At 43.7% G+C, this 27,663-nt stretch overlaps 1 protein-coding gene across 2 annotated transcripts; it reads right to left on the reverse strand.

Moving 5' to 3' along the window:
- Window positions 1-1,043: 1,043 nt before the first annotated feature.
- ehf (ets homologous factor) lies at window positions 1,044-11,017 on the reverse strand. 2 transcript variants are annotated; one of them, XM_056281997.1, is made up of 9 exons: window positions 10,802-11,017; window positions 8,238-8,348; window positions 7,507-7,761; window positions 5,354-5,401; window positions 5,085-5,126; window positions 4,907-4,969; window positions 3,741-3,785; window positions 3,153-3,348; window positions 1,044-2,226 (listed from the first exon to the last, which is right to left on the reverse strand). In XM_056281997.1, exons 2-9 carry the CDS (start codon window positions 8,308-8,310, stop codon window positions 2,130-2,132), a joined length of 819 nt encoding a protein of 272 aa, XP_056137972.1. In that variant the 5' UTR covers window positions 8,311-8,348; window positions 10,802-11,017; the 3' UTR covers window positions 1,044-2,129. The 2 variants fall into 2 exon arrangements, with proteins under 2 accessions (XP_056137972.1, XP_056137971.1); XM_056281996.1 differs by having other exon boundaries at window positions 5,085-5,129.
- Window positions 11,018-27,663: the final 16,646 nt, after the last annotated feature.

Below are 27,663 nucleotides of genomic sequence, written 5' to 3' on the forward strand. Positions count from 1 at the left end.
ATAGATGGCTTCCTTCACCCCTCTTTCAAACCATCTATCTTCCCTGTCCAAAATGTGTACGTTGCTGTCCTCGAAGGAGTGTGTCTTCTCCTTTGGGTGTAGATAAACTGCTGAGTTTTGTCCTGAGGAGTTTGGCCTTCTGTGTTGGGCCATCCGTTTGTGTAGTCGTTATTTGGTTTCTCCTATGTATAGGTCAGTACAATCCACATTGCACTGTACAGAACATCAGATTGCTTTTCCGGGTGTGTGGTACACGGTCTTTGGGATTAACCAGTCTTTGTCGGAGTGTGTTGCTGGCTTTGAAGTATACCGGGATGCGGTGTTTGTTAAAAATTCTCCTGAGTTTCTCGGAGACCCCAGAAACATACGGGATGACTATGTTATTCCTTCTGTTCCTTTTCTCCTCGTCACTCACCTGGTTGGTCTTTTTGGAACGTGTTGCAGTTTTCACAAAGGTCCAACTGGGGTAGCCGCAGGTTTTTAAAACTCCCTTCAGGTGTTTGTGTTCTTTCCGTTGGGCCTGAGTGCTGCTGGGCACATTGTCAGCTCTGTGTTGCAGAGTTCCGATGATGCTCAGTTTGTGTTCCAGAGGGTGGTGTGAGTCGAAAAGCAGATATTGATCTGTGTGTGTAGGTTTCCTGTAAACCCCAATGTGGACGTCACAGTCCAAGAAGGGCAAACTGTTGTTTGCCCTATGTAGCACTCGTTACTAAGTCTCTCAGTTTAGATATGTGTTTAGTAGGAGAGAGACACATGCATTGATATGAGTAAAGCAGATTTTTTTGTTTTGGGGGGGGAGCATTCACTGGACCTTTTCAGGGGTCTAGCCATTTCTGTGGGTGGGCCTGGGTCCAACTAAACAAACTCAGTAAAGTGCGTGGCTCCATCCATAATTAACAAAAGTGCATCGCTGCAGGTCTGGTGGCAGATTGAAATCAAAGAAATTAACCGATAAGCGTGCACAAATTTGAGTTAAAACCAGTTTTGCTCTATCTTCTGGATTGGACATGATGACACCCACGCAGTATGCAAGTATTATTTACAAAAGATCTTTAATAAAAACAGCATAAGACAATTATTGGCCATCATACCAGGCATTAACATAATTCTTTCTACAGGTCAGTGTTGTTAATTGGCGAATGCAAAGGATGGAGCTACTAAAATGACACATACCAACAATTGAAATTTTATTGTCACACAAAGTTTATGTGCTACTGTACTAGCTGTTTTTTTTTCCACCAACCATTTATTGTCCAATAGTTTTACTGTGTTGTGCTTATGGCATGCTGACTGTGTGTTTGCTGCAATCAAACATTCAGCTTCACAGTATCAATATGCAAAAGGTCTACACACATTTTTTTATATATGTATATCTATATATATGTCGGGCTGTCCAGGGTGTCTCCCCGCCTGCTGCCCAATGACTACTGGGATAGGCTCCAGCATCCCCGCGACCCTGAGAGCAGCATAAGCGGTTCGGATAAAGGACGGATGGATGGATACATATAATGTGTGTACATGGCTGTCTCATAAAGAATTTACTTGACCAACTGGATTATTTTGCTCCTTATTTGTTGAGCACTTTCCCTACTGTTGAGTGTTATATACACCCACCCACCCACACACACCCACCCACACATATACACACACACACACACACACACACACGTATCCTTTTTTTCCACCAGAGGTATGGTGATTTGAATCCTATATCTGCTCTTCCCACCTTAAGACTTGTATTTGGTTTCAGATTTTGCAACTGTGAGAGATGTGGGAGTAGAGACACAACTTCTGTTAGTTTTTTTGACAGTTTTCACATACTTTCCTCCTGTGAGACCTCATGTAAACAAATGTAGGTGGGGTTTGATTGATACTTTGCTGGTGGATTCAGTAAAGTTTTTTTTTTTTTTGGCCTAATAAATATAATCCCAGTGCAGAGTCATCACAAAGGGACCAAAAAGAAACAGGAAATTTCACTGAGGCAAAAGTACAATTTCCAGCAATGTAAACCGTTCAAATATATCTTATTAAAACTTAACAAAAACATTAACTTATAAGACAAAAAGGTTCTTTTCAATCAAATACACACAAATTTAAGAAAACATAAATTAATTCAATTTTCAGTTGATTCACTCTGACTCCCGCCATCCTCTTGCATTCCTTCCAAATTTGTAAACCAGTCTGCGTCCGTCCACTCGTTCTAGGATTTCCCTTTTGTAGTAATATCTGCAATACAGGACACAAGAAATAGTTGAGAAGAGTTTCATCTCTATTCAAACATCAACGATTACAGATTATTTGTATGCTATTAACATGGACAACTGGAATACATAAAACATATCAGTCTAATTGCTTAATGTTATCTATGGGATTAAAATGTTTTTTCATTTTTTTTAAAAATATATCAAAAATAAAATTAAATAATATAATGATAATAATAATAATAACAAAATAAAATAAATATCATCCAACTAATTTCAATATAAAGCTTGCCTGCTTTCATAATGTCCTTGTAATGTTACAGGTTGCATACTATGGAATTGGATTATTGTGATGAAAAAAGATAAAAGTATTTGATTTACATTTGATGCAACTTGGATTATTAAATCTTGTTTTGTGGACCTTGACATTCGAAGCTAGAATCCAGTGAAAAAAACTGGTGATGTAATCGAGATACAAGTTCTTGAGTTGCACCACAGCGCTAATGACAAATAAGATTTCAACTCAGATAAAAACATTTGAGAGACTGAAGGGGAACTTGAAATGCTTTTCACGTCGCTTAATAAAACACAAGTGATGGATCGAAATCCTTCAGAAACTAATTGCATCATCTTTCCAACTTAATTTGAAGACAAGGTAAGATAAAATTGAAGGTGTATTGTATGTAGCATGAAGTAAGAGACATTATTAGGATAACTTGTCAAGTTTCTTTCAAGATGTCAAATTTGTTTTTGCAATGTTAATAACTACTCTCTATGACATGTAAGGAAAGGAGTTTCAAATAATAAAATGTGGTAAATGAGCAATGGCTATAGAAATTAATTGGATCGTGATATATGGTGTGCTTGCATGAGTTAAAACAGTGTTTGCTCATGCTTGGGTCTGTTTTTGGTGTAACTACATTTCCAATATCTACGCATGGATAACCATACCTCATTGCACGACTTAGCTTCTCATATGTCATGCTGCTGTTATTCTTCTTTTTACCCCACAACTGGGCCACAGCCTCTGACTTTAGGAAACGAAACACACCCTCTGTGCGGTCCTCCCATTTGATGAGTCCTGGGTTGCGCTCTGGGTTCAGTAAAATGTCCCTGATGAATTCCCACAAGTGTGTTCCTCTAGGATCTATGAACAAAAAAGAGGTATAGACAGTGGGTCCTTCCATGGGCACTGATACACAGTTTTATTGCATCTTTCTCCTCTTCCTTTCTCATTTTGTCTTCCTACCATCCCTCTTTCTGTCTCCACATAGATGGATAGATAGATAGATAGATAGATAGATAGATAGATAGATAGATAGATAGATAGATAGATAGATAGATAGATAGATAGATAGATAGATAGATAGATAGATAGATAGATAGATAGATAGATAGATAGATAGATAGATAGATAGATAGATAGATAGATAGATAGATAGATAGATAGATAGATAGATAGATAGATAGATAGATAGATAGATAGATAGATAGATGTGATTTACATATTGATAATTAATAAATATTGATTTTACTTACTGTGTTTTTTGACCTGATAAGGGCGTGTGTAAGACCTTTTAATGTCTGAAAATAGACAAACAGGAACTGAAAAAAAAGAATCCTTCTACACACCATACAATCAAGATCACTTTTACTGTGCATCTCACTGGAAGTGTTGTATAGGTAGAATGAGTAGGATTGTCCTAAAAATCAGTGTATAGACTCATTCAAAAATAATCCCTCTCAATCATCACTTATGATCCACCAGACATGTGTGGTGGTGCCTGCAGAGACCCTGTCCTCTGCCTGTGTTTACTTATTTTGTTGTGTACGGGACGTCAAAGCAAGAGAGGTGAGATTGAGATGGTTTGGGCGTGTGTGGAGGAGAGATGCTGGGTATATTGGGAGAAGGATATTGAATTTGGAGCTGCCAGGGAAGAGGGAAAGAGGAAGCCAAAGAGGAGGTTTATGGATGTGGTGAGAGAGGACATGCAGGTGGCTGGCGTGACAGAGGAAGATGCAGAAGACAGGAAGAAATGGAAATGGATGATCCGCTGTGGTGACCTCTAAGGGGAGCAACCGGAAGCAGTAGTAGTAGTAGCTGTGTATGGGACGTTTCTGGGCATTAACCTTTGGGCAGCGGAACTCTATAAAAACGTAGCAATCAGGTACCAGATTGAGATCTTAAGCACACATCCAAGAGGAAGCTACAACAATGACAGGCACAGCACCCCAAAGAGGCAAATATAGTGAGACAAAACGCCAAGCAGACAAAGCTCGTTCCAAAATGAGAGTGAATCTGGGGTTGGCTTTCACCCGCTGGCAAGCACTGAAGGAGAGGATGGGAATGGAGAGTGACGTGGAGTTTGCCTGTATACTGGGATGTGTTCTGGCAACTTGGTAGGGGGCATATCCTTCCGGTGATGTTGAGTCGGGGAGGAGGGGCCAATTTTGAATGTTGTGTTTACAAACCACAACCAAAAAAATCCTACTCGCTCCACCTTTAACGAGAGCAAACAAGGTGCCCAATCATTGATGTGACTACACAACTGGTTTTCACGGATGTTATTTTCAGTATTTGGCTTGCAACACCAATGTCTGCTTTCCTCCACTGGTTCTTTTACCAAAGGAGCTATGGGTTTATTAGCTGAATTCAAATAGCTTGAATAGTTGGTTTTATGTGGGCCATATAATGCATCCCTTACCAGGGCTTGATGGAGTTGGTGATTCAACAGGTGGAAGGGGTTGAAGTGAGGGATCATAGATTTCTAAACAAAGGGGAAAAGCACATATCAATCAGTTAAGTAGTCCATCTAAATGTAAGGGCAAATTATATGCATGGTTAATTGTACAGTAATACTGTAGGTATATTAGCGTATTTACCTGCAGGTGGATAGCTGGTCTCAGGAAATGAACAAGAAAAATCTACTGGAGAAGGAAGAGGACAAACATACATTGAATGTGATAAAAAGGTTTCTTTATTGGGCGTTATCAAGGGAATTTAATTGGAATTTGTATCATCAGTTACATTCACTGGAGCAAACATGAAAATACCCATCCCTGCTGATTGCTTGTGGGTTGATTGATTCTGAGTAGATGTGTATGGTTTATAGTATGTGGCGCACTTCAGTTTCAGTTTGATTGACACTTACATTCTGTTGGCTTGATGTCAAGTTGCCCTAGGTCTACAAGGTGCTGTCCTGTATGAGGATGATTAGAGAGTGAGGAAAGTCATTAGTACAGTACTAACTGCTGCAGTAAAGGTTATTGTAGACTGAGTCCTTCTCAGTTCCACCCCTGGAAGGTAAAGACTGAGACCTACGAACTCCAGTTCTTTCATAGAAATCCCAATTATATATGTATATACCTGAGCCAGTTTTCAATTTGCTTCCCCGGGTCTTTATACCCATCTACCTTTATAGACTGTCTCTGAAAAGAGAAAATGGTGAAACCATCATCCTATTGCCTTTTAAGTGAATACTTCTTACTGGGGCTCTAATCAGTTCTTAGCAACCTTCAATCAAGTCCCTTTTTCGCACCCACCTTGAATTACTTATCCCTTATCACCATTGCCCATTTTCCATACCATCATCATTAAGGCAAGTTCCGGTTATTCGGTCAACAGGAGACACTTCGCTCCGAAATGCCTTCATCTTTGAGAAAACTATTTTCTACCAATTGTATATGTCCTTTATCATGCATGTAAATAATACCAGGAAGACATATTTCAAACTGAAACATGATCTTGAACTATGAATGTTCGCACGTTAGCTTCACATATTTACACAACTTCAAACAATCCTATTCTGGGGGAATTAACATGATGTCATAATTCATGTGGACTTCTCTCCAAAAGGTGCTGAAACATTGAAATAAAATATTCAGCTGTAGCTATTATGATCTTGAAGCGAGAGGAATTCTAACATTTTGTAAACACACATTGTTTGAGCAGTGCATCTATGTATACATGTAATATGACATATCTATTCAAGATGACTGTCTATTATGCCAACAAAAGTTACCAAAAAATGAGTGTTCTCTTTGAGAAAGATTAAATAGATGGTTAAGATTTATTGACATAAGGTGTTGTGAGTTACTCACTTGTTGTGTCATCAATGCATGGACATTACCTTCTTTGGCGAGTCCCATGGTCAAAGATCTGGCTGCTAGTCCCAGTGAGTGGGCACACAAATGGACAGCAGTAAATAGGGACAGCTAATGAAAACATTTTAGGTTAATATTAAAGGTAGAACAGTAGGATTTGTTGTTTGGGGTTTGTAAACACAACGTTCAAAGTTGGCCCCTCCCCCCTGGCTCAACGTCTCCAGAGGGACACGCCCCCTGAGCGCAGCTGCCAGAACACATCCCAGTGTACGGGCCAACGCCGCGTGGCTCTTCATCCCCATCCTCTCCTTCAGTGCTCGCCAGCGGGTGAAAGTCAACCCAGATTCACTCATTTTGGGTCGAGCTTTGTCCACTTGGCATTTCGTTTCGATATATTTGCATCTTTTCGGCACCATGTCCGCCATTGTCGTAGCTTCCTCTCGGATGCGTGTTTATGATCTGGATTTGGCACGTGGTCGCTAGGATTGAGGGATTATTTGTGTACGATAAGCGGTTTGGATAATGGATTGATGGATGGAGTCTATACACTGATTTTTAGGATAATCCTCCTCGGTCTACCTTTAAAACATGCACACAAAAAAACCTTAACCACGCAGAAAATATAGCATCTTTCGTGTATTTCCAAAGGTCATCCCTCCTCTAAAACCCCTCTAGATATTGGATCTACTTCTTTGCGTTGTTTAAGAACAACGATGTTAGACTACTCACTGGAACCTGTTCTCATTACTCATTTTACCAACTGTAGTGTGCTCTCTGAAACAAATGATAGGCTGCCTGATATGTGTTTTGAACAGGCTCCTGTGTGTAGTAACACACCGGTGTTCTTCAAGAACAAAAAGTAATTCCAAGAAATAGTGGTCTGGGAGGAGAATTGTGCATCGTAAATACGTGAAAGATGTTTGGATTGTTAATATTGTTGTTGTTGTTGTTGTTATCTGATGTTGCGTATTTTACAATGGCTTAAAATACTTTTATTTGCTGTCCCAGTTTACTGCTGTTCATTTTTTTGTGCCTGCTCACTTGGGCTGGCTGCCACATCTCTGACCACTGGATTTGCCAACCAAGGTAATGCCCATGCATCAATATCACCACTATTATTATGTTAATAAAGCCAAAGCAGCTGATTCAGTACACAACTGTACTTTTTGCTTGTTTCCCCTCAGTCTGCTCTCAAACGTACCACCCCATTTGAGCTCTGTAAGGCTATGAAAGAGGATGGGTCCCACGTTTCCAGCAACGCGGATGAAGTCCTGGTAGCTCATGCTACAGAGCTGGCGGCCATCCACGTCAAAGCTCTGGAAGGGAATGTTGGAGGCATCGATCTGGTGCATGTCCATCACCTGCTGCAGCCACTCCCACACTTGGTACTTGCTCCAGTACTGAGGCTGGGAGTCATGTGACCACAGGCGACTTGTGTAACTGGGCATCATTGAAACTGGGGGTTAACAAGAGATCAAAACCGAAATGGATTAATACATTTCTATATTCAAAGTTATTTGCCGTTAACTAAACCAGCAGGGAGGTTTGCCAAATGGACCATTGCTCTACTTCTCAACAGGGAACCATAGAAATCAAGCATTGTAACTGAGAGCCATGGGGTTGTCAGGTAGGGAACACAGTGGACAACATCAGTTGTCGTTTGTTGAACAGATATTCATTTAGCATGGCATGCGCATAGCCTCCCAAGAGCACAGGCTTTTCAACGACAGAGTCTCTGAATTGGTAGCAATCAGAACTGTTCAGCAGAACGAAATTATCGCATTTCCTCAAGGCATTTTGAAGACAATAGTCATTCAAGACAATTTAATTAATTGATGTACTCCAGTTAAAAGTGCAAACGTTATGGCTCGTAGAGTATAGGCCTCATGAAGACTATCAGCATGTGTTTAAGTTTTGTGTCAGGTCCCTCACCATCAGGGTAAGCGTTTGGGCTCCAGGTAGTGGATAGCTGGCTCTCAAGGGTGGTGGTGGGAGTGATGCTCATATTGCACCGGCTAAATTATGATGCACCATGGCCCAAAGCTGGGTGTGAAGACCAAAAACACAGTGAAATATTGTGAGTAATTTTGGAGAGAAGTTGAGAGGATAAAAAAAAAGTTTTCATGCAAAACACAGATACACACAAAGATCAAAGAACCAGCATTGACAGTACTATTTACAATTGCTAGTGTTGCCTTTGTCTGTCTGCCAATACGGACAGGTGAACTGGCACACCTACATCAAACAGACCCATATTTAATTTTATTTGCTGCAGCTGTGTTTATCCTGCTATGCATACATCAGAGTACCAAGACCAGCCTGACATGTTTTTAATCTTTACTTCACTTTTAACCTATAGATGTCAGCAAACTCACTAACATGGTCTTGAGTTTAGTTACTCTTCAAAGATTAAAAAGGAGCTTTTAAAAGGAGCTTTGTTCCTTCTGCCATTGAAGATCTCAACTCACTGGACCTCTGAACCTTTATGTTAATGTATTGTTGTCTCCCTGTCCTACGTATGTCGTATGGTATGTTTAGTATGTGTACATGTATTTACTATATGTGAGGCTCAGATATCCTCTAAGGATAATTATCTATCTGTTGCTTTGAAAAAGGTAAGCACTGCACCCTCAAGGTGTTGAAGTTATATATATATTTTAGAGATCAACTTTGTTGGAAGTTTTGTAGTATGATGGCTACTGATTTCCACTGAGAGGTCTGACAGTGACATTTTCATTTATGGATCAATTTAAACCTCGTTGCCTCCCACTCTGCATGTTTGATCGCTCTCAAATGCCTTTTTTTCTGTACTGTGTAAAAATATAATTAAAAATAGCAATGTGCTTAGAGCTTAAATACAAATACATTTGCTTTGTGTTTGAATAGAGTTCCTTAGAATTGTAGCAGCTGTACAAATGACTTATCCAGACTGTGAAAGATCAACACTTATTATGCAGTCAACCCATTTTATTACATATGAGTCATGTCTGCAAGTTTGTCTGAATTAAATTCCATGTAACTTTATCCTTATCTATTAAGGGATTGAATACTGACAGCATCAAGCATGACAGAAAATGGGAGACAATTTCCTATCAACCTTATTATACACATTAAGGTCAATAAATCTTATGGTAAAATTAGCTACTACTGAATCTACCTTGATTTTGTACATCCATATTTTGTATGGCTACACTATTTACATGGCCTTTTTTTTTCTCTGTGTTCATAGTTTGCTAATTCAAAACAGCAGTCCGTTCAATCTGGTTGTCATTTTGGAAATTAAAACCGTGTTGGAAAATACACTGAGTAAAATCCAATTATTTGAAACATGACACCCCGTAACTATTCTCACCCAAGCATCATGTGCGCAGTGTGAGTTGAAAAATAGTAAAAAGAGGAATAGTGCTTGTTTGAATTACCTGAAAATATAACATTGTTACGCAACGGTCAGGTTTTACAATATCTGGTAATGATTAACATGGCAAGCAACACCAGTTTCACTTTGATAAACAAAGAAACCTTTTCTTTGCAAGATGACCCGCATTTCAACTCTGCTGCGGATCACTGCTAGACCTTGTTGATAACTTTATTATGATGGTTATAAAAGCCGACACCTGAAATCAGCTTACTCAGAGTCCCTTCATGTAGTTTTTGGAGGTAGGCATATAACTTTGCAGAGGTGACAAAACAAAAAAAGAGACAGAAACCAGAATGAGCTCCAAATTAACATCCTGAGTATGTATCGTAAGAAGCTGAGTCAAGTTTCTTGACTGAGATTTTCCCAGGAGATAAGCATGTGGCCCACTCCAGATCAGCTGTCTACTGCTCAGTCAAAGAGTCATCAAAACACTAACCGTCTCTGCCACAGCCATACTGGAGCACGAAAACCCCCTGTAAATCAGTCTGCAGTGTACGTTACTCCATATGCCCTTCATCATGATGAATTATTTCCTGTGCTTTGTCATAACTAGATTGCAGGAGCGTTGAATCTACCCTCTGTATAACTGGCAGTTTCATTTCGCTTGAAACCTCGCCAAAACAACAAAGAACCGAAAACCTAAATTCAAAATTCATTCCCATGTGGCAAATTTGGCCTTGCCATTTGGTGAACCGCTAATTTAGGAAACAGCACTGCTAATATTTCCCAAAATGTGTTGAATAAGGATAAGAGAAATGCCTGATAATAAACACATTATCGTGGTGTAAGATTTAAAGGACTACCAGCAATTTGAAAATGTCTTAATAAAAGCAGGATCCGTGTGCTGTTGGGTCTTTTCAACAGTGGTGGCCAGTTTTAAGAGTACAATCTTGATTAAAAAAATTAATTAATGTGGCTACCATATACTGCTGTAGGGTTCTCCAAACACTTTCAAATAAAATACAAAAAAATGCTAAGCCACCCTTTCCAACCACTGTTTTGCTTTGATTGCATGTAGTCATTTTAAAATACATGTGCACTGCAGGTTGTCTGCATAGATGAGTGTAGTTTAGCCTACCAGAACTGGAGAATCGGGTCCAATCAGGCCTGTGACCAGATGTGTGGTGGTACGGAGTCTCCCTCTGCGCAGCTGGATAGGGACCGATGAAGTTTCTGCAATATCAAATGCTCTCACTCACGTACTAGTTCTCGTGGGCACTTGTTGAGTTCTTTTTGCTTCTTTAAAAAAAGAAAACAGAATTTACAGGTGCCAACGCAGTGACAGTCTCGGTGCTGCCCCACTACAATGGGTACTTTATTCTCTTAACTTCCTGCTCCTACTCCTATAAGCTATCTGGCAAGCTATCATGGCACGAAGGTATTTGCATAGGAGTGGATTCCAACACACACACGCACACACACACGCACAGACATGCGCACACACCAATCAGCCACTACACCTCATACCCACGCAGCTTTTAAGTTTCGTTGGCTGTGTTCGTTCTCTTTTGCTTACATACACACACACACACACACACACACACACACACACACACACACACACACACACACACACACACACACAGCACTGACTTAATCGAGAAAACACTCTCAAACACACATACACAATCATGACAGAAGAAAACACAAATCCAAAAAGAGTGAGTGTTGTGCAATTATTGCTTAAAATAGATTTAGACCTTTAGAGAAAAAGTTCCCTTTGTGTTAAACCAAGCAAACATTTGTGTTGTGTATTTCATCATCAGGGACCAGATTCTGAAACTTTTATTTAAAAGTATCTTGTTGAGTGGCATTAAGAAAATAATTCATAAATACGCCAAACTCAGATTAAAAATGTACATGTCTGGGTTTTTTTGTTGATTAAAGAGCAGTATCTTTTTTCCTCTCGCTCTCTCTCTCTCCCTCCCTCGCGCTCTCTCTCTCTCTCTATCTGTGGCGTCTGGGGACCTTAATATTGCCCATTGGATGGTTAATTTCACTTGACTATTGAGAACAAGCTTATTTCGGTCTTGTTCAAAGCTGTTAATGATGTGACCAGCTCGCTGTCCTCAGTCTCCTCAACCTCTAATCTGCTCTCTCAACAGCCTCTCCCTACAGGCTGTGTGAAGACTGATGGGTGACAATTAGCTTTGGTGTGTGTTCAACACATCCTGGTGAGCAGCTACAAAACACCGACAGAGATGAAGGATCACAAGTGGCTTTATTGTACGTGGACTCTTTGCTGGGCTTCATTTGCATCGTGCTGAGCATTTGTATGATATTCACTGTCAAGTTAGTGTCCTTTCAACTAAATGTTACACACATGTTTACAGCAAATTAGCAAAGACGAGAACGTCAGGCTAAATTAGATGAGAAAGACCAATGCTTTATAAGGTGACTACTTTTTTTTAGCTTATTCAAATGGATTTTTTTTCCATTACTATTTGCAATGTTTCATTTTTTTTCTGACATTAGTCATATTGTAGCAAATATCTTTCCAAATACAGACTGGACAAAAATAGCCAAAACCAAATAAGTAGAGAATTTGATGTGTTAAAAAAACAAAAACACCTTTAGTGAACCTTGTCATGTACTCCTTAATTGACAATGATCAGAAGAAGTTCCAATGTTCTATTTTTGCTTGTCATTAGAGTTTGCAAAAATGTAACACCTCTGATCTGAGATCTAAACCTGACCTGTAGCATTGTAGCAATGCAGAAATCTCCTGGGAATAGCCATACATAGTAGCGGGGGGGGGGGGGGGGGTTAGGGCGCTAACAGCGTCATGTTGTTAATTGAAATGACTGGTTGGTTGTTGAATCGTATAATAGGCTAAAGCAGAGAGAAGTCTGTGAGAAAGCATGTTAGGCTTATTAAAATCCTTTTCCAAAACCAGTTCCATTGGGTAGAAGGGAAACAATAAGTGATATTAAATATACCTAAGGCGGCACGGTAGCGCAGTGGTTAGCGCGGTCGCCTCACAGCAAGAAGGTCCTGGGTTTGAGCCCCATGATGCTTTAACCACGGGGGTTGTTCCAGGTCGCCCTGACGTCCTCTGTGTGGAGTTTGCATGTTCTCCCCGTGTCTGCGTGGGTTTCCTCGGGTTCTCCAGTTTCCTCCCACAGTTCAAAGACATGTACGTCAGGTGAATCAGCTGTACTTAATTGTCCCTGGGTGTGTGTGTGTGTGTGTGCCCTGTGATGGCCTAGGGGTTGGTCCAGGGTGGCTGCCCACTGACTGCTGGGATAGACTCCAGCATCCCTGCAACTCTGAGAGCATGATAAGTGGTTTGGATAATGGATGGATGGAAATATAACTAATATTTTGTCTTTTTCCTTTAAGCCATTTTAACCATACCATTTCAAAGCATCTAAATACCGCAGTTTAAACGTCATCTCCTAATATCCAGTACGAAACAGGATTTGTATTTCCAACACTTCCAAATGCGCAGCATATCTTACTTGTATTATCCCTATAGGCCAGAAGCCACTCCTTGCAACGTATATAAATATAATCTACATACTGGTTCCGTTCCCCAAAGTCAGCGGAGATCTGCGGGGTTTTAATACTGCCCTCTGCAAATCTTCTCTCCCTCTCATCCTCTCGCTCTCCACTCTCACCCCTTCTCCATCGCACTCTCACTGTGATTTGGACTTGTGCCCACAGCTCAGCCTCAGAGGTAATGAGGAGATTCAGTATAAGCATGATGATCTCTGAGTGTTCCTCTACTATCCTTGTACCCACTCTTTTGGTGAATCTCACTACCCCTGATCTCTTTGCATCTCCTAGGTAGCCCCTACCCACATGGCTTATAGACGAGTTGCCTCCAGGCTTCCCTACGGCCCCCTCTGCTTCCTATTTGTAATTCCGATGCTATTTGTGGGCTGTTTTGGAGCAATTTTCCATCCTCCTTCTAAAGGGTAAAGCCCCTCCAGGGTGTAATTTGGGACCTAAGGCATGTTTGGTGACATCCCACTGTGAATACCTGACTAGATTTTACAGCAAAACAGATTAATATGCCTATCAGCAGTGAACTGGAGTCACACACGATTCATCATGGCCAATGACCTAGCCCTGTTTTCCCTACTCTCTCTCTCTTCTTTTTTTGCCATGTCACCCTCAATGTCTGCTATTTGGCATCTCATTTCATGGATCCTTGTTTTGCTTTTTCTGGGGTGGATAGTAGTTAGCATATGCAGAAGTCCACTGGAAGAACGGAAAACAAGGTGAAAAAAAAGGAGAACATATTGGGAAAGATTAAAGCCTGTCATATTAATGTCACTCTGTGTGAGTTAGCCCACTGACATGGTAAGAGGCAGCAAAGACAACCTGACAGACCATCACCTATTGTTGAATAGAGAGTCATGATGACGCTTAAGTCACCCTCTGATAATAGCAGACTACTGATCTGTGCACAGACCAATAACTTGCTTACTGATGCTGGGAAATATTTGAGATTTTCATGTTTGAGGTTGTGGTCAAAAATTCCTCATTGATAGGAGGGCCTGTCAACACTGTCAGTTAGAAGAATAGGTCGAGACAGGAGGAAGAGTGTACTGTGCATGCTCTAATGAACAGGAACTTATTAAAGGAAGTATGTCTGCTGCTATCCCACTTGCCTTCCCACTTTCATTAATGCTTATCACAGCCGTTAGTGTCATCTTTAATGCTTCCCATTTTGATTAACATATGATCCATGGGGGGGAAAAGGAGAGAATCATTTCATTAGCGTCAATTACTGCTACAAATGACAATTTCTCTGCCTAAATTGTAATTTTACGTTCCTTTCCTGTCAGAGAACAATGGCTATGTAATTACAGTAATGAGCGGCGCAACAGAGAAATGAATTATTCACATTCTTCTCCCTTTCTTGTTCTTTTTGAAATTCACCATGTCTATTTGCTCAGCCTCTGGCAGAGCCGTGTTAATCAGACTACGTAGAGTTCGTGAGCTGTGTGAGCTTGTAAAACGCAAGATCTGGGCACTGGGGTACAAGAGCATTTTACAGGCAAAATAAATATGTCTTTACACATACAATATAACAGGTTGATAAGACGAGGTAGAAAGTGGGTCTCTTCTCGGCCTATAGGTGACACTGTTGCCTCAGAAACTACCCTGGATAGCTGATAGCAAAACTAGCCAAACAGAATGAAATGCAGAGAGAAATGTGAAATGAAAATAGGTTGGTGAAACTTGCACTGGCACTCAGTAGCCACACCTACGGCTCATGCTGATCAATACGGTATGTATACTGTATATGCAACTACAATAGCAGAGAAGATGATAGAGAAGAAGACAAGAGCGAGCGAGAGAGAGAAAGAACAAGAGAAAGAAAGCAGACTCCAAAGAGCATGTGGCAGCCACAGTGTATTACTGAACAGGCACAGCTAGTGACAGCCCCTTGTGTTTTAATTAACACAACTCTGGGGCAGGCCACCGCCACCTAAATCCACTACGAGCAACTATGTCTCCTTGGGATCTATGTCCCAGCTAAAACCCAGTACAATACATCACTACACCAGCGCCTCCCCCAAACCAAGACAGAGAGGAAAATTGTACGGTGATATTTGGGGAGTAGTTTTCTACCTTAAACAGCAGTACGTACATTCTTCATCAATGATAAAAAAAAAAAAAAAAAAACAAAACAAAACTTGCTAAAACTGTATGTTTCTCCTTCAAGACGATGAAATTAACATGGGATTTTATTTAAAAAGATATTCTCAAAGGTGTTAACATTCACAGTACCATCACACACACACGTACCATTGAAAGCCACACCACCAGAACACTAATGGATCAAGTCTAAAATGGATAAAAAAATAAATAGTAAAAACATTATTTTTTGTTTGTTTAAAAGCTCAACTTGCTTTCCTCTCTCATAGAAAAGGAAAAACAAAGACAAACATAAGTGCTCAAAAGCAGGACTAAGGAACAAAATGTGAAACGACAATCTGCTGTCATACCGTTGCATTCTTTACAGCTGTACGAGCTGTGTTGATGCATGCACAATAATCCAGGTAAGAAAATCAAAGGAAGGTTGAATCAGTTTATCTGGACACAATGTTTATTGACAGATATGCTTCATCACTCATCTAAGTGACATCTTCAGTCTAAACTGACTGCAGGCATCCCCACCCTTACAAACAAGACAGCTGCATAACGACCAAAACCAACGACCAGTTTCATATGCAAATATGGGCGTGCCATTAACTAGAGCTTCAATGTCCTTGTGTACTATGACAGATGATTTGGGAATGTTTGCAATCCAAGCATTGCAAGATGATGACAGATGTACTCAAGGGTCACGGTCAAGGGCCACTGAGCTAACAAGATCCATCAGAAGGCACAGAGCCAGCTGTTGAACGACAAGAGAGACAAACACATTTTACAATTGATGCTTTGAAAGCCAAAGAGGAGCATATCGAACAAAGACTCGTGTCGCGTCTAGACGAGACCACTGTAGCTACATTGGTCCAATGAAATAATGGCCACGCATCATACAGATGTCTTTTGAAGATGTATTTTATATCTCTCTCTCTATCATCAGCAGACACCATGAAAACTACAAGAAAATAAAAGACAAAATTTAAAATACACATCTCTCATTCCGTTTAAAGTCTCTCAAGCTAGTGTCCGTTGATTTACTACTACTACTACTACTTTTTGCTGCTCCCATTAGGGGTCGCCACAGCGGATCATCCGTTTCCATGTCCTCCTGTCTTCTGCATCTTCCTCTATCAGGAACATCACCCTTTCAGCTCATGTATGGAAGAAAGATGAGAACCAAACTCACTATCCAGTCAAAGTTCACACCTGTGCAAGATCATGAACTGAGAGACAGAGTTGCAAAGAAACAGTTACACATGAAAACATATGCTGATGCCAAGAGACATGCTAAGACTCCTAATCTGCAGCCCGGAAGCCTTGTGCTTGTGAGAAACCCTATGCATGTCAAGAAAGGAAAGTCCAAGTTCAGTGAGTCAAGTCAAGTCAAGTCAAATTTATTTACATAGCACATTTAAAACAACCGCATTTGAACCAAAGTGCTGCACAAGCTTAAAATACAATATAAAATAAGTGATACATATGAATATGAAAAATATGTGTAAAGAAGACATAATAAAATAAAGACTATAAAATGTAAACAATAAAACATAAAAGTATATTTTGTGGTGACCCACATCTATATAATGAGAGACATTCACCTAAGAGGACGGTGTACCTTTAGGGAAGAGGCGAGGGGTCAGATAATGCACTTCCGCTTCCGGTTCACAGTTCAGTGTCGTTGTCGAATGTATGACATGCTAAGTTGGAGCTAGTAAACTACCTCGACTACGTCTACTCTCACGTCTCCTGTCTCGTTGTTTTCTAACTCCACATTGGTGACCCCGACGTGATCGAACTACTAATACGAGTATGTCTGACAACGTCGACGCCGGTGCTAACAACATGGCTATTGCTAACGCTAGCATTTACACCGCTACTGTGAAGCTACCCGACTTTTGGCAGCATAATCCACGGCCGTGGTTTCAACATGTGGAAGCCCAGTTCCAGCTGAGAGGGATAACGCAGGATGCAACGCAGTACTTCCACGTAGTGGCGGCGTTAGACGCATCGACAACGGCGCGAGCAAGGACACTGTTGGAAGCTCCGCCAGCTGCTGGCAAGTACGATGCTATAAAGACATTCCTCCCGAAACTATTTGAACTGTCGGAGCTGGAGAAGGCAGACCGTTTACTGTCCCCGAATGGCCTCGGCGACGGCAAACCGTCTGAGTTAATGGAAAAAATGCTGTCTGTGCTGGGATCGGCTGATCCGGCCTTTCTTTTCACACACATTTTTCTGAGGCAGCTCCCCGCACCTGTACGCACAGCACTGGCCAGTTCTCCTCTCGCCGCCTCCAAGGACTACCGTTCTCTGGCTGCTGAAGCAGACAGGGTTTTCCTGGCCAACCGGCAACAGTTTGTGCATGCCCTGCTACCCCACCAGACCGCCCCACCACCACCTGTGTACGACTATATGGACACCGCGGCTGCGGTGACAGCCCGCCGCCAACCTGACGACGGGCTCTGTTATTACCATGCCAGGTTTGGGGCAAAAGCAAAACGGTGTCGCAAACCCTGCAGTTACAGGGTTCAGGGAAACGCCAAGGCCGGCGCTCGTTAACGGCTATGGGCGCCGGCCGTGACTGCAAGCTGTTGTTCATCAGAGACTCCTTGTCGGGCCGGCGGCTGCTGGTTGACTCTGGCGCTCAACGCAGCATACTACCAGCACAAGCTGTGAACACGATGACCGACAGTCACAGCCCCCAGATGGACGTCCATTCGGACGTACGGTATCAGACATGTGGACGTGTGTTTTGGCGGCCGACGTTTCGGCTGGGACTTTGTGATGGCTGCTGTATCCACCCCGCTCCTAGGTGCGGATTTCCTCTGTGCTTTCAACCTGCTGGTGGATGTTAAAAACTGTCGCGTGATTGATGCCGTCTCATTTGCGTCATACCCCTGCACGCTTGGGGGGGCTGGAGCGCTGTGCCTCGCTAACACACTCTCCACCGGGGATCCATACCAACGCCTGCTCGCAAATTTCCCCGAGCTGACCACACCCACCTTCTCCTCGGCGGTGGCCAAGCACGGCGTGGAACATCATATCACCACAGTGGGCCCCCCAGTTTACGCCCGGGCCCGACGCCTCGACTCGGCCAAGCTCGCAATAGCCAGGGAGGAGTTTTCGACTATGGAGCGCCTCAGCATTGTCCGCCGTTCTGACAGCCCGTGGGCTTCCCCTCTTCACATGGTTACTAAGGCCGACGGGGGTTGGCGCCCGTGCGGGGACTACCGTCGCCTAAACAATGCCACGACCCCCGACCGGTACCCCATACCGCACATACAAGATTTCTCTACCCACCTGGCGGGCGCTGCCATCTATTCCAAAATCGTCTTAGTGCGGGGGTATCACCAAGTGCCGGTCCACCCACTGGATGTCCCAAAAACGGCTGTCATCACACACCTTGGGGCTCTTTGAGTACTTACGTATGCCTTTCGGCCTTAAAGGGGCGACGCAGACGTTTCAGCGCCTTATGGATTCTGTGCTCCGCGACATGCCATTTTTGTTTGTGTACTTAGACGACATCCTCGTGGCCAGCGCGTCGGCTGAGGAACACATGACACACCTCAGACAGCTGTTCGACAGGCTCAGCGAACACGGCCTCATCATCAACCCAGCTAAGTGTCAGTTCGGGGAGTCGTCCATCACCTTCCTCGGGCACCACATCACTCCACAGGGGGCCGTTCCCCCCCCTGCCAGGGTTGAGGCTGTCACCATGTTCCTCCGCCCCCGCACTGTACAGTCGCTGCAGGAATTCCTGGGCATGGTGAACTTTTATAACCGTTTCCTGCCCCGTGCCGCCCACATCATGCGTCCCCTGTATGAGGCCCTGCGGGGTAAGAAGTCTAAGGACGAGCTGGACTGGTCTTCAGGGATGGACGAGGCTTTTGTGGCCGCCAAGACCGCGCTGGCCAATGCTGCGCTGCTAGCTCACCCGTCGCCTGCCGCCCCCATAGCCCTTACAACGGATGCCTCCGACTACGCCGTGGGGGCCGTGTGTGAGCAGTGGGTGGGGGGGGGGCTGGCAGCCGTTGGCATTCTTCAGTAAACAACTCCGTGAGAGCGAGCGCAAATACAGCACCTTTGATAGGGAGCTACTGGGTCTCTTCCTTGCAACCAGACACTTTAGGTTCCTATTGGAGGGCCGACAGTTCACCGCTTTCATGGACCACAAACGGCTGACGTTCTGTATGGCCAAAACCTCAGAACCGTGGTCTGGGCATCAGCAGCGCCATCTCGCGGCGGTTTCCGAGTTTACCACGGACATACAACACGTGTCGGGCAAGGATAACTTCGTCGCCGACTGCCTTTCACGGGTGGTTGTTAACGCCGTTCACTTGGAACTCGACTACGCCGCTATGGCAGCGGACCAAGCCAAGGACGCGACCGTTCAAGACTACCGGTCGACCCCTACGGCGCTACGGCTGGAGGACGTGACGTTCGACGCGGCCAACACCACCCTCCTCTGTGACATCTCCACCGGTCAACCGCGCCCCCTGGTGCCTACTTCCTGGCGGCGCCGAGTTTTCGACACCGTCCACGGCCTTTCCCACCCGGGAGTGAAGGCCTCGACCAAGCTGGTGAGCGTCAAGTTCGTTTGGCCCGGGCTCCGTAAGGATGTTAGAGCCTGGGCCGGCTCGTGTGTGGCGTGCCAACGCGCCAAGGTGCACCGCCATACCAAGGCCCCTTTGGCGCCGTTTGTGGTTCCAGAGAGGCGGTTTGACCACGTCAATGTTGACCTGGTGGGTCCCCTGCCCCCCTCCCGTGGTTATACGTTCCTCCTCACTATTGTGGACAGGGCCACCAGGTGGCCAGAGGCTATTCCCTTGTCCTCCACGACGGCAGCAGAGGTAGCACGGGCGTTCATCGGCTGCTGGGTGGCCCGTTTTGGCACGCCTGGTGACATCACGAGCGACCGGGGCTCCCAGTTTACCTCGGAGCTCTGGACGGCGGTCGCTGAGCACCTGGGGGTGAAGATCCACCGCACTACGGCGTACAACCCGCAGAGCAACGGACTTTGTGAGCGGTTCCATGACTTGAAAGCCGCTCTGCGGGCAAGCCTCAGTGGCTGCGACTGGATGGACCGGCTCCGGTGGGTCATGCTCGGCCTGCGTTCGGCCCCGAAGGAAGACCCCCAGACCTCCTCTGCTGAGCTGGTGTATGGCCAGCCCCTGCGGGTTCCGGGGGAGTTTCTTCCGGATGCTACGGCTCCCTGGTCGGTCGCCTCTCACCTCAGTGCGTCCCGGAGCGCTGCCGGTGCCTTCGCTCCCGTTCCGATGTCTCAACACTGCCTCCCCCGGTCCTACGTCCCCAAGGATCTGCCATCGGCGAGGTACGTCTTCATTAGGCACGACAGCCATCGGTCCCCGCTGCAGCCCCCATACGACGGGCCCTTCCGCGTCCTGGAGGCGGGGGATAAGAACTTTGTGGTGGACATGGGGGGCAGGCTGGAGCGGGTCGCTATAGACCGTCTCAAGCCCGCTCACTTGGACATTGGGGAGCCAATGCAATTGGCCCTACCCCCGCGGCGGGGACGCCCTCCTAGGTCGGCCCCGGCACCTGCCTCTGTTCCTGCTTCGGCCCCGCCTATGGCCCGGGTTTCGGCCCCATCTGTTTCCCCTCCTGTGAAGTGCAGCCGTTATGGCCGCAGGGTCCGCCCCCCGACTCGTCACCTGTTTTCCCCGTGACTTTGCACTATGTCATTGACTGTTCTGTTGTAGAGTCTATTTTTATGTTCATGACTTGCACTTTTGCTGTTTTGCATTGTTTTGTGTAGGTGAATTCTGGGGGGGCCTGTGTGGTGACCCACATCTATATAATGAAAGACATTCACCTAAGAGGAAGGTGTACCTTTAAGGGAAGAGGCGAGGGGTCAGATAATGCACTTCCGCTTCCGGTTCACAGTTCAGTGTCGTTGTCGAATGTATGACATGCTAAGTTGGAGCTAGTAAACTACCTCGACTACGTCTACTCTCACGTCTCCTGTCTCGTTGTTTTCTAACTCCACAATTTCCACAATAAAATCACGGTGTCAAACTCAACTTGAATTGAATGCCAGTGAGAACAGGTAGGTCTTTAACCAAGATTTAAAAGTCTCTAGGGTCTGAGCAGATCCTATGTGTATTGATAGATTGTTCCAGAGATCGGTGGCAGCTACTGCAAAGGCTCTGTCGCCCCTATTCGTAAGCCTGGATCTTGGAACATGTAGGAGCATCTGGTTTGTTTGACCTGAGTGCTCTGACTGGTGTATGATGATGTATTTGCTCAGATAAATAAGGTGGTGCCAACCCATTTAAAAACTTAAAAACAAGTTATAAAATCTTAAACTGAATCCTAAAACAGACAGGAAGCCAATGAAGGGAGGCCAGTACAGGTGTTATGTGATCACGTCGTTTCTTTCCTGTCAGAAGGCGAGCAGCTGCATTTTGTACAAGCTGCAGGAGATGAAGCAACGACTGAGCTACACCAACATACAATGAGTTACAATAATCCAAACGAGAGGTAATAAATGCGTGACTTACCCTTTCAAGATCATTTGGAGGGAGATAGGCCTTTACTTTTCCCAGAAGTCATAATTGAAAAAAAACTTGTTTTGACTAGTGAGGTTATTTGTTTATCAAAGTTAAAAGAGCTGTCAAAAATCACACCAATATTCCTAACAGAAGAGTGACTGTAGGAAGCTAAAGGGCCAAGAGCGCTACCATAACCATCCAGAAGATCAGGTTGTCCATATACGTACAATAATTTCAGTCTTAACCTCACAGCAGAAGGACCTCACAGTTACACACTAGCTGATGGGAAGACTTGAGGTGCTTCGCACTTGTACGCACTGCTGGAGACCTTCACTCTTCCAGCAGAAGATCAGAGGCCTATGGAGCCTTCTACAAGTGATACTGTACGAAATCTGAGCCAGCGGATCAGAACACAGCCAGCTTGGATCAAAGACTATGTAACTTGAGTACAAGAGACGTATGGCCTATTAGGTTAACATTTCAGAAGTTACTTGTTTGCTGTATTTGCTTCTATACCCGTTTGTTTTATATAGAAGTAGCATTTTTAAGAGAGAGGGAAATTTTGTGTTCTGAATGCTATTCCATTCCAAGCCTATATGTTCCACTAGGTAACTGTTGTGATACTGTTTGATCCTATGGGGTTAATAGAGATGAAGAAGAAGATGTAGCGCGTGATGAACTTGAGCTGACAGTCAAGTTACGTTAAAATATTCTCTGTTCCGTGCTTCTTTTTAATACCAATACACAACAAAGCTAGTGTCCGTTGATTAACAGGCCCAAATGCTAGCGCAACAGAAATGCGATGAAATCAAGTAAAATTGCTGAAAACATATCACATTGTCCACGTAAAGCCACATCAACAAACATTATACACAAATATAAAACATATGAAGGACAACTATCGTGTGCGCCTCTTGAACCACATGTAGAATAGTTATTTTGGGAGCTGTATACGGAGATAATCTTCCTCTGCATCCATGTTGGTTCTGACCCATATTGCAACGGCTATGCCCTTAACTAAACTCTGGTCATGTGACCCGTTACACTCTAACATCAAATACATCTTGCATAAAAGGTGTCGTATTCATTGATACAGTATAATGAATGAGGCAGTTTACGAATATTGTTTGTCTTTAGTGAACTCCATTGGGGCATCCTCATTACATCTCTGACCTCCAGTACTCCCGTACGTCCTATGTCATATCCTGTCGTATCAACTGTACGTCAAATGTCATATCCTGTCGTATCAACTGTAACGTGATAGGTTACAGGAATACTACATCTCCCTTCTTAAAATAACATGCCTTCATAAAATACAACACATTTGGCATTAATCACATTTCTGTTGCCCCAGTAAGTAGACCATGGTATGACATAAGTGCATTATTCTAAACATGGACATTTTTTAAAACACTAAATATTTCAAGGCAACAGTGAAAACATAACAATATTATTATATTATTATTATTATTATTATTATTATTTTACCATATGATAAACAGAACACTCGAACGATGTATACCCTTTAGGTAAGTAGGTAGGATAAAGAGGTAAGTATCATATTCAAATCTTGCATTCAGTATGGTCAGTGCAATTCAAAATACAACATAAGCACGATAAGCAGGTAATAGTAAACTTCAACTCTTGCATTTGGCATGTTCAGTGCAATTCTGAAAATGTAACGTTCAACATATGATTATTATTATTTGTCTTTTGATTTTTTGACAAATGTCCATAGGGCAGCGATCCGCCTACACCCTTTACATTTACAGGTCAAGGACCTTTCTTGGTTTAACTGCACGTCCAAACCTGGTAGTGTACGTGTATGAAGATGTAGTGTCCGGCGTTGACATCCCTTGTTCTGTACCATCATTTGGTTCTGGGTGTATTTCACAGCTTGTGTGTGTAGTGTTGTCCTTTGGCTGTAGCAGGTGATGCTGATTGCAATGATAGGCTTGACCTTCATCAGTGTGGACATTGTAGGATCTCTCTGTGTCTGCAGGCTCTGTCACAGTAGCAGATTTCCAGCATCCATTTGGCTGTTGGATGTGGACTGTGTCACCACACTTTAGTGTTGACAGTGGTCTTGCACTGAGGTCATAGTATTGCTTCTGTCTGTGCTGACACTGTACTCTCCTGGCATGCACAGCCTTTTGAAAGGCAACTTGTGGCTGGAGTTGTTTACCTGTGGTGGGAAGTACTGACGTCAGTCGTCGACTCATTAGCAGCTGGGCTGGTGACTTCAGGCCGTCAGCTGGAGTGTTGCAGTACTCCAGCAAGCTGAGGTATAGATCCTTTATTTCTGCTCTGGCTTTGTCCAGTGTCATCTTGGCTGTCTGGACAGTTCTCTCTGCAAGGCCATTACTCTGTGCATAGTGGGGGCTAGAAGTGATGTGGTTAAACTCCCATGCTTCTGCAAAGCTCTTGAAATCTCTGGAGCTATAACAAGGACCATTATCACTAATAACTCTCTCAGGTGTTCCTTGTCTAGCAATTATGGCCTTCATTTTGTGGATGCCTACAGACGAAGTAGTGTGATGTAGTCTTTCAATCCCAAAGTACTTACTGTAGTAATCTACAACTACTATGTAGTCTTGCCCTTCAGAAGTCAACAAGTCTGTACCTACAACCTGCCATGGCCTCTCAGGAATGGGATGTGAGATCGTTGGTTCTTTCATGTTTGAGCTGCAGTGCTCTATGCATATGGGACATCTCTCCACTACATATTCTATCTGTGCATTCATGCCAGGATAAAATAGAATGTCTCTAGGCCTTTGTTTACTCTTTTCTACTCCCATGTGTCCTGTGTGTAGAAGCATTTCTTTTCGTAGTGTGTGTGGAATGACGATTTTCTCACCTTTGAACAACACACCGTTGATTTCTGTGATCTCGTCCCTGTGATTCCAATATTCGGCAACACTGGGTGGACACATAGATTGTGCATTCTCCTGGGAACTGTCCAATGCTCTTAAACACATCAGAGTACTCAGCCATAATGTTAGTGGGTTCATTTTGTGCAGCATCGACAGATAGCACCAGTTTGACTAAACCCGTGTCTAGGCAGCCTTGCAGGCCTAGGACAGGTGGGCCCTGTGTACTGACTATGTAAAACTCTCACATGACAGTAGTGCCTTTGTACTTGCATTCTAGGTCACACATCCCTGTCAAATGCAGTGCTTGACTACCATATGCACTGAGTTTTATTTCTGCTGGTCTTAGATCTACATCTCTAAAGTCCCTGTCATAAATGTCTCTCGGTATTGTGTTTACATCAGCACCTGTGTCCAGTTTAAACTTCAGTTTGTGCCTTTTTGGTCCCAACTCCAGTTCAACAAATGCTTGCCTTTTGTCATTGTTACTGGCATTCTTAGTAACTGTGTCTATGAAGGATTCATCCTTGGTCACATTGTCATCTTCTACTATGCCATACACTTTTCCTGTGTATCTTTGTCGTTGTGGTCCTGTCTTGCAAGCTTTAGCAAAGTGACTAAATTTCTTACGCTTACTACACTGTTTCCCTTTTGCTGGACAGACCTCATCGTCATTGTGTTCACATGCACAATATCCACACTTCTAATTTCTGTATTGTTTGTGGTCATCATTTCCTTTGACATATCGTCCTTTGACATATTTCCTCCCTCTGACACACAAGTAGAGACACACACATTGCTGCGTGCTTGACCGACATTGCTGAGTGGATGGTGACACACCACCTGAAGCTCAATCTGGACAAGACAGAACTGATGTTCCTCCTGGGGAAAGGTTGCCCGCACCGAGACCTGGCCATCACCATTGACAACACTGTGGTGACGCCAACTCGGACTGCGAGGAATCTGGGTGTGATCCTGGACGACCAACTGTCGTTTGCTGCAAACGTTGCATCGGTTGCTCGCTCCTGCAGATTTGTCCTCTATAACATCAGGAGGATTCGCCCATACCTCACTGATGAGACGGCACAGGTGCACATCCAGGCTCTGGTCATCTCCCGCATTGACTACGGCAACTCCCTCCTTGCTGGCGCCCTGGCATTGGCCATCAGACCTCTGGAGCTTGTTCAGAAAGCTGCAGCTTGTCTGGTGTTCAACCACCCTAAGTTCTCCCACACAACTCCCCTTCTCAGGTCCCTACACTGGCTCCCAGTAGCTGCTCGCATCCAGTTTAAGACTCTGGTGCTAGCCTACAGGGCAGTGAAAGGAACAGCTCCTTCCTATCTCCAGGCCATGGTCAAGCCCTACACCCCCGCCCGACCACTTCGCCCTGCTGCCTCGAGATGCCTGGTTGCCCCGTCGCTCAGAGGCCCTTGCTGCCTATCGACTCGGTCACAGCTCTTTTCTGTCCTGGCCCCACTGTGGTTGAATGAACTCCCCACTGATGTCAAGACAGCGTAGTCGCTGCCCATCTTTCGGTGCAGGTTGAAAACTCACCTCTTTAAGAACTACTACCCTGTTACTTGTTCTTAGCACTTATTGTATTCACTCATTAAAAAAAAAATCTCTTTCTTGCACTTTTACTTTAGCACTGGTTTTGCTCTTAGATGGTTGTTGCTTGTTTAGATGCACTTATGATCTCTGATGACTAGTAGTTCTCCTGATTTTCCTACGTTAAATGCACTTATTGTAAATCGCTTTGGATAAAAGCGTCAGCTAAATGATTGTAATGTAATGTAAAACTGGTTGTTGGTTTCGGTCGTTATGCAACCATATTGTTATAAGGAGTGGGGATAACTGCTGTCAGTTTAGACTGAAGATGTCACTTAGCTGAGTGATGAAACGTTATCTGTCAATAAACATTGTATCCAGATGAACTGATTCAACCTTTGATGAACTGTATGAGCTGTTTCGAGGTTGGTAACAATGCTATGATTGCGACTATTCCCCAATCCTCTGTGAATAGTACACATTGCCATTGAAACTCAAATTAATGCTCATGGCAATTTGCATATGAACCCGACTGTTGTTTTCGGTCGTTATGACACTATTGGTGGGGATACCTGCAGTCAGTTGAGACTGAAGAAGTCACTTAGATGAGTGATGAAAAGTTTCTCTTTCAAGAAACGTTGTGTCCAGATGAACTGATTCAACTTTATTTGTGTTTCGGGGGTTGGCAAGTGACTGATACCTACTAGTGTGACATTCATTCTGAATTGATATTTAATTGTGCTTTACAATCCAGTCTGAAACTGTAATCCTATGAGAGCTTTTTGATGATCAAAATAGAGTATTATTTGAAAAGGATTCAACAGAGACTGGATCTTCCCATTCAGAAAATTTAAGACGAACAATCTAAAATGCAGGGTGTCTCCCTGCCTGCCGCCCAGTGATTGCTGGGAAAGGCTCCAGCATCCCCGTGACCCTGACAGCAGGATAAACGGTGTGGATAATGAATGAATGAATCTAAAATGCTTTTGTCTCCATGGTCTCCTGTATGACAAAATGCACCACATGGGAATGGAAATCAATAGAGCAGCTTAGAAGGCTTGAGCCATGCGATATCACTTCACCAACTTTGCTTTGATGATAAAGGTAAATATAATTGAGTCTTCATATGGTGTTGTCGTAGTAGTAATTTACCATTTGTGCTAATCTCATGATAGCAGTAAATTGCCACTGTGCTTCTGTGACATCAAGGCCAAATAGAAACCAGCTCTTTCTCTGAGAACAGATAGTCTGAGATAACAACTGCTTGGTATCTAACAAGCTGTTGTACACAAAACAGAGAACCTAGTCAAGGAAGAACCTCACCTCACCTGAATTTATCCACTCAAAGCATATTTGTGTACTCATGCCAAGCATAAAGTGAACTGAAGACAAAGATCGGGGCT

Source organism: Lampris incognitus, chromosome 6, assembly GCF_029633865.1.
Source record: "Lampris incognitus isolate fLamInc1 chromosome 6, fLamInc1.hap2, whole genome shotgun sequence".
NCBI classification, from domain to species: domain Eukaryota; kingdom Metazoa; phylum Chordata; class Actinopteri; order Lampriformes; family Lampridae; genus Lampris; species Lampris incognitus.

What these genes read in the sequence shown, in the direction of transcription:
- ehf (XM_056281996.1), bottom strand. Translation starts at nt 8,310, where the DNA reads ATGAGCATCACTCCCACCACCACCCTTGAGAGCCAGCTATCCACTACC. An exon ending in TGACATCAAGCCAACAGAAT is followed by an intron (nt 5,130 to 5,353) that starts GTAAGTGTCAAT and finishes TTCCTTCTCCAG; the next exon opens with TAGATTTTTCTTGTTCATTT. An exon ending in GACCAGCTATCCACCTGCAG is followed by an intron (nt 4,970 to 5,084) that starts GTAAATACGCTA and finishes CCCTTTGTTTAG; the next exon opens with AAATCTATGATCCCTCACTT.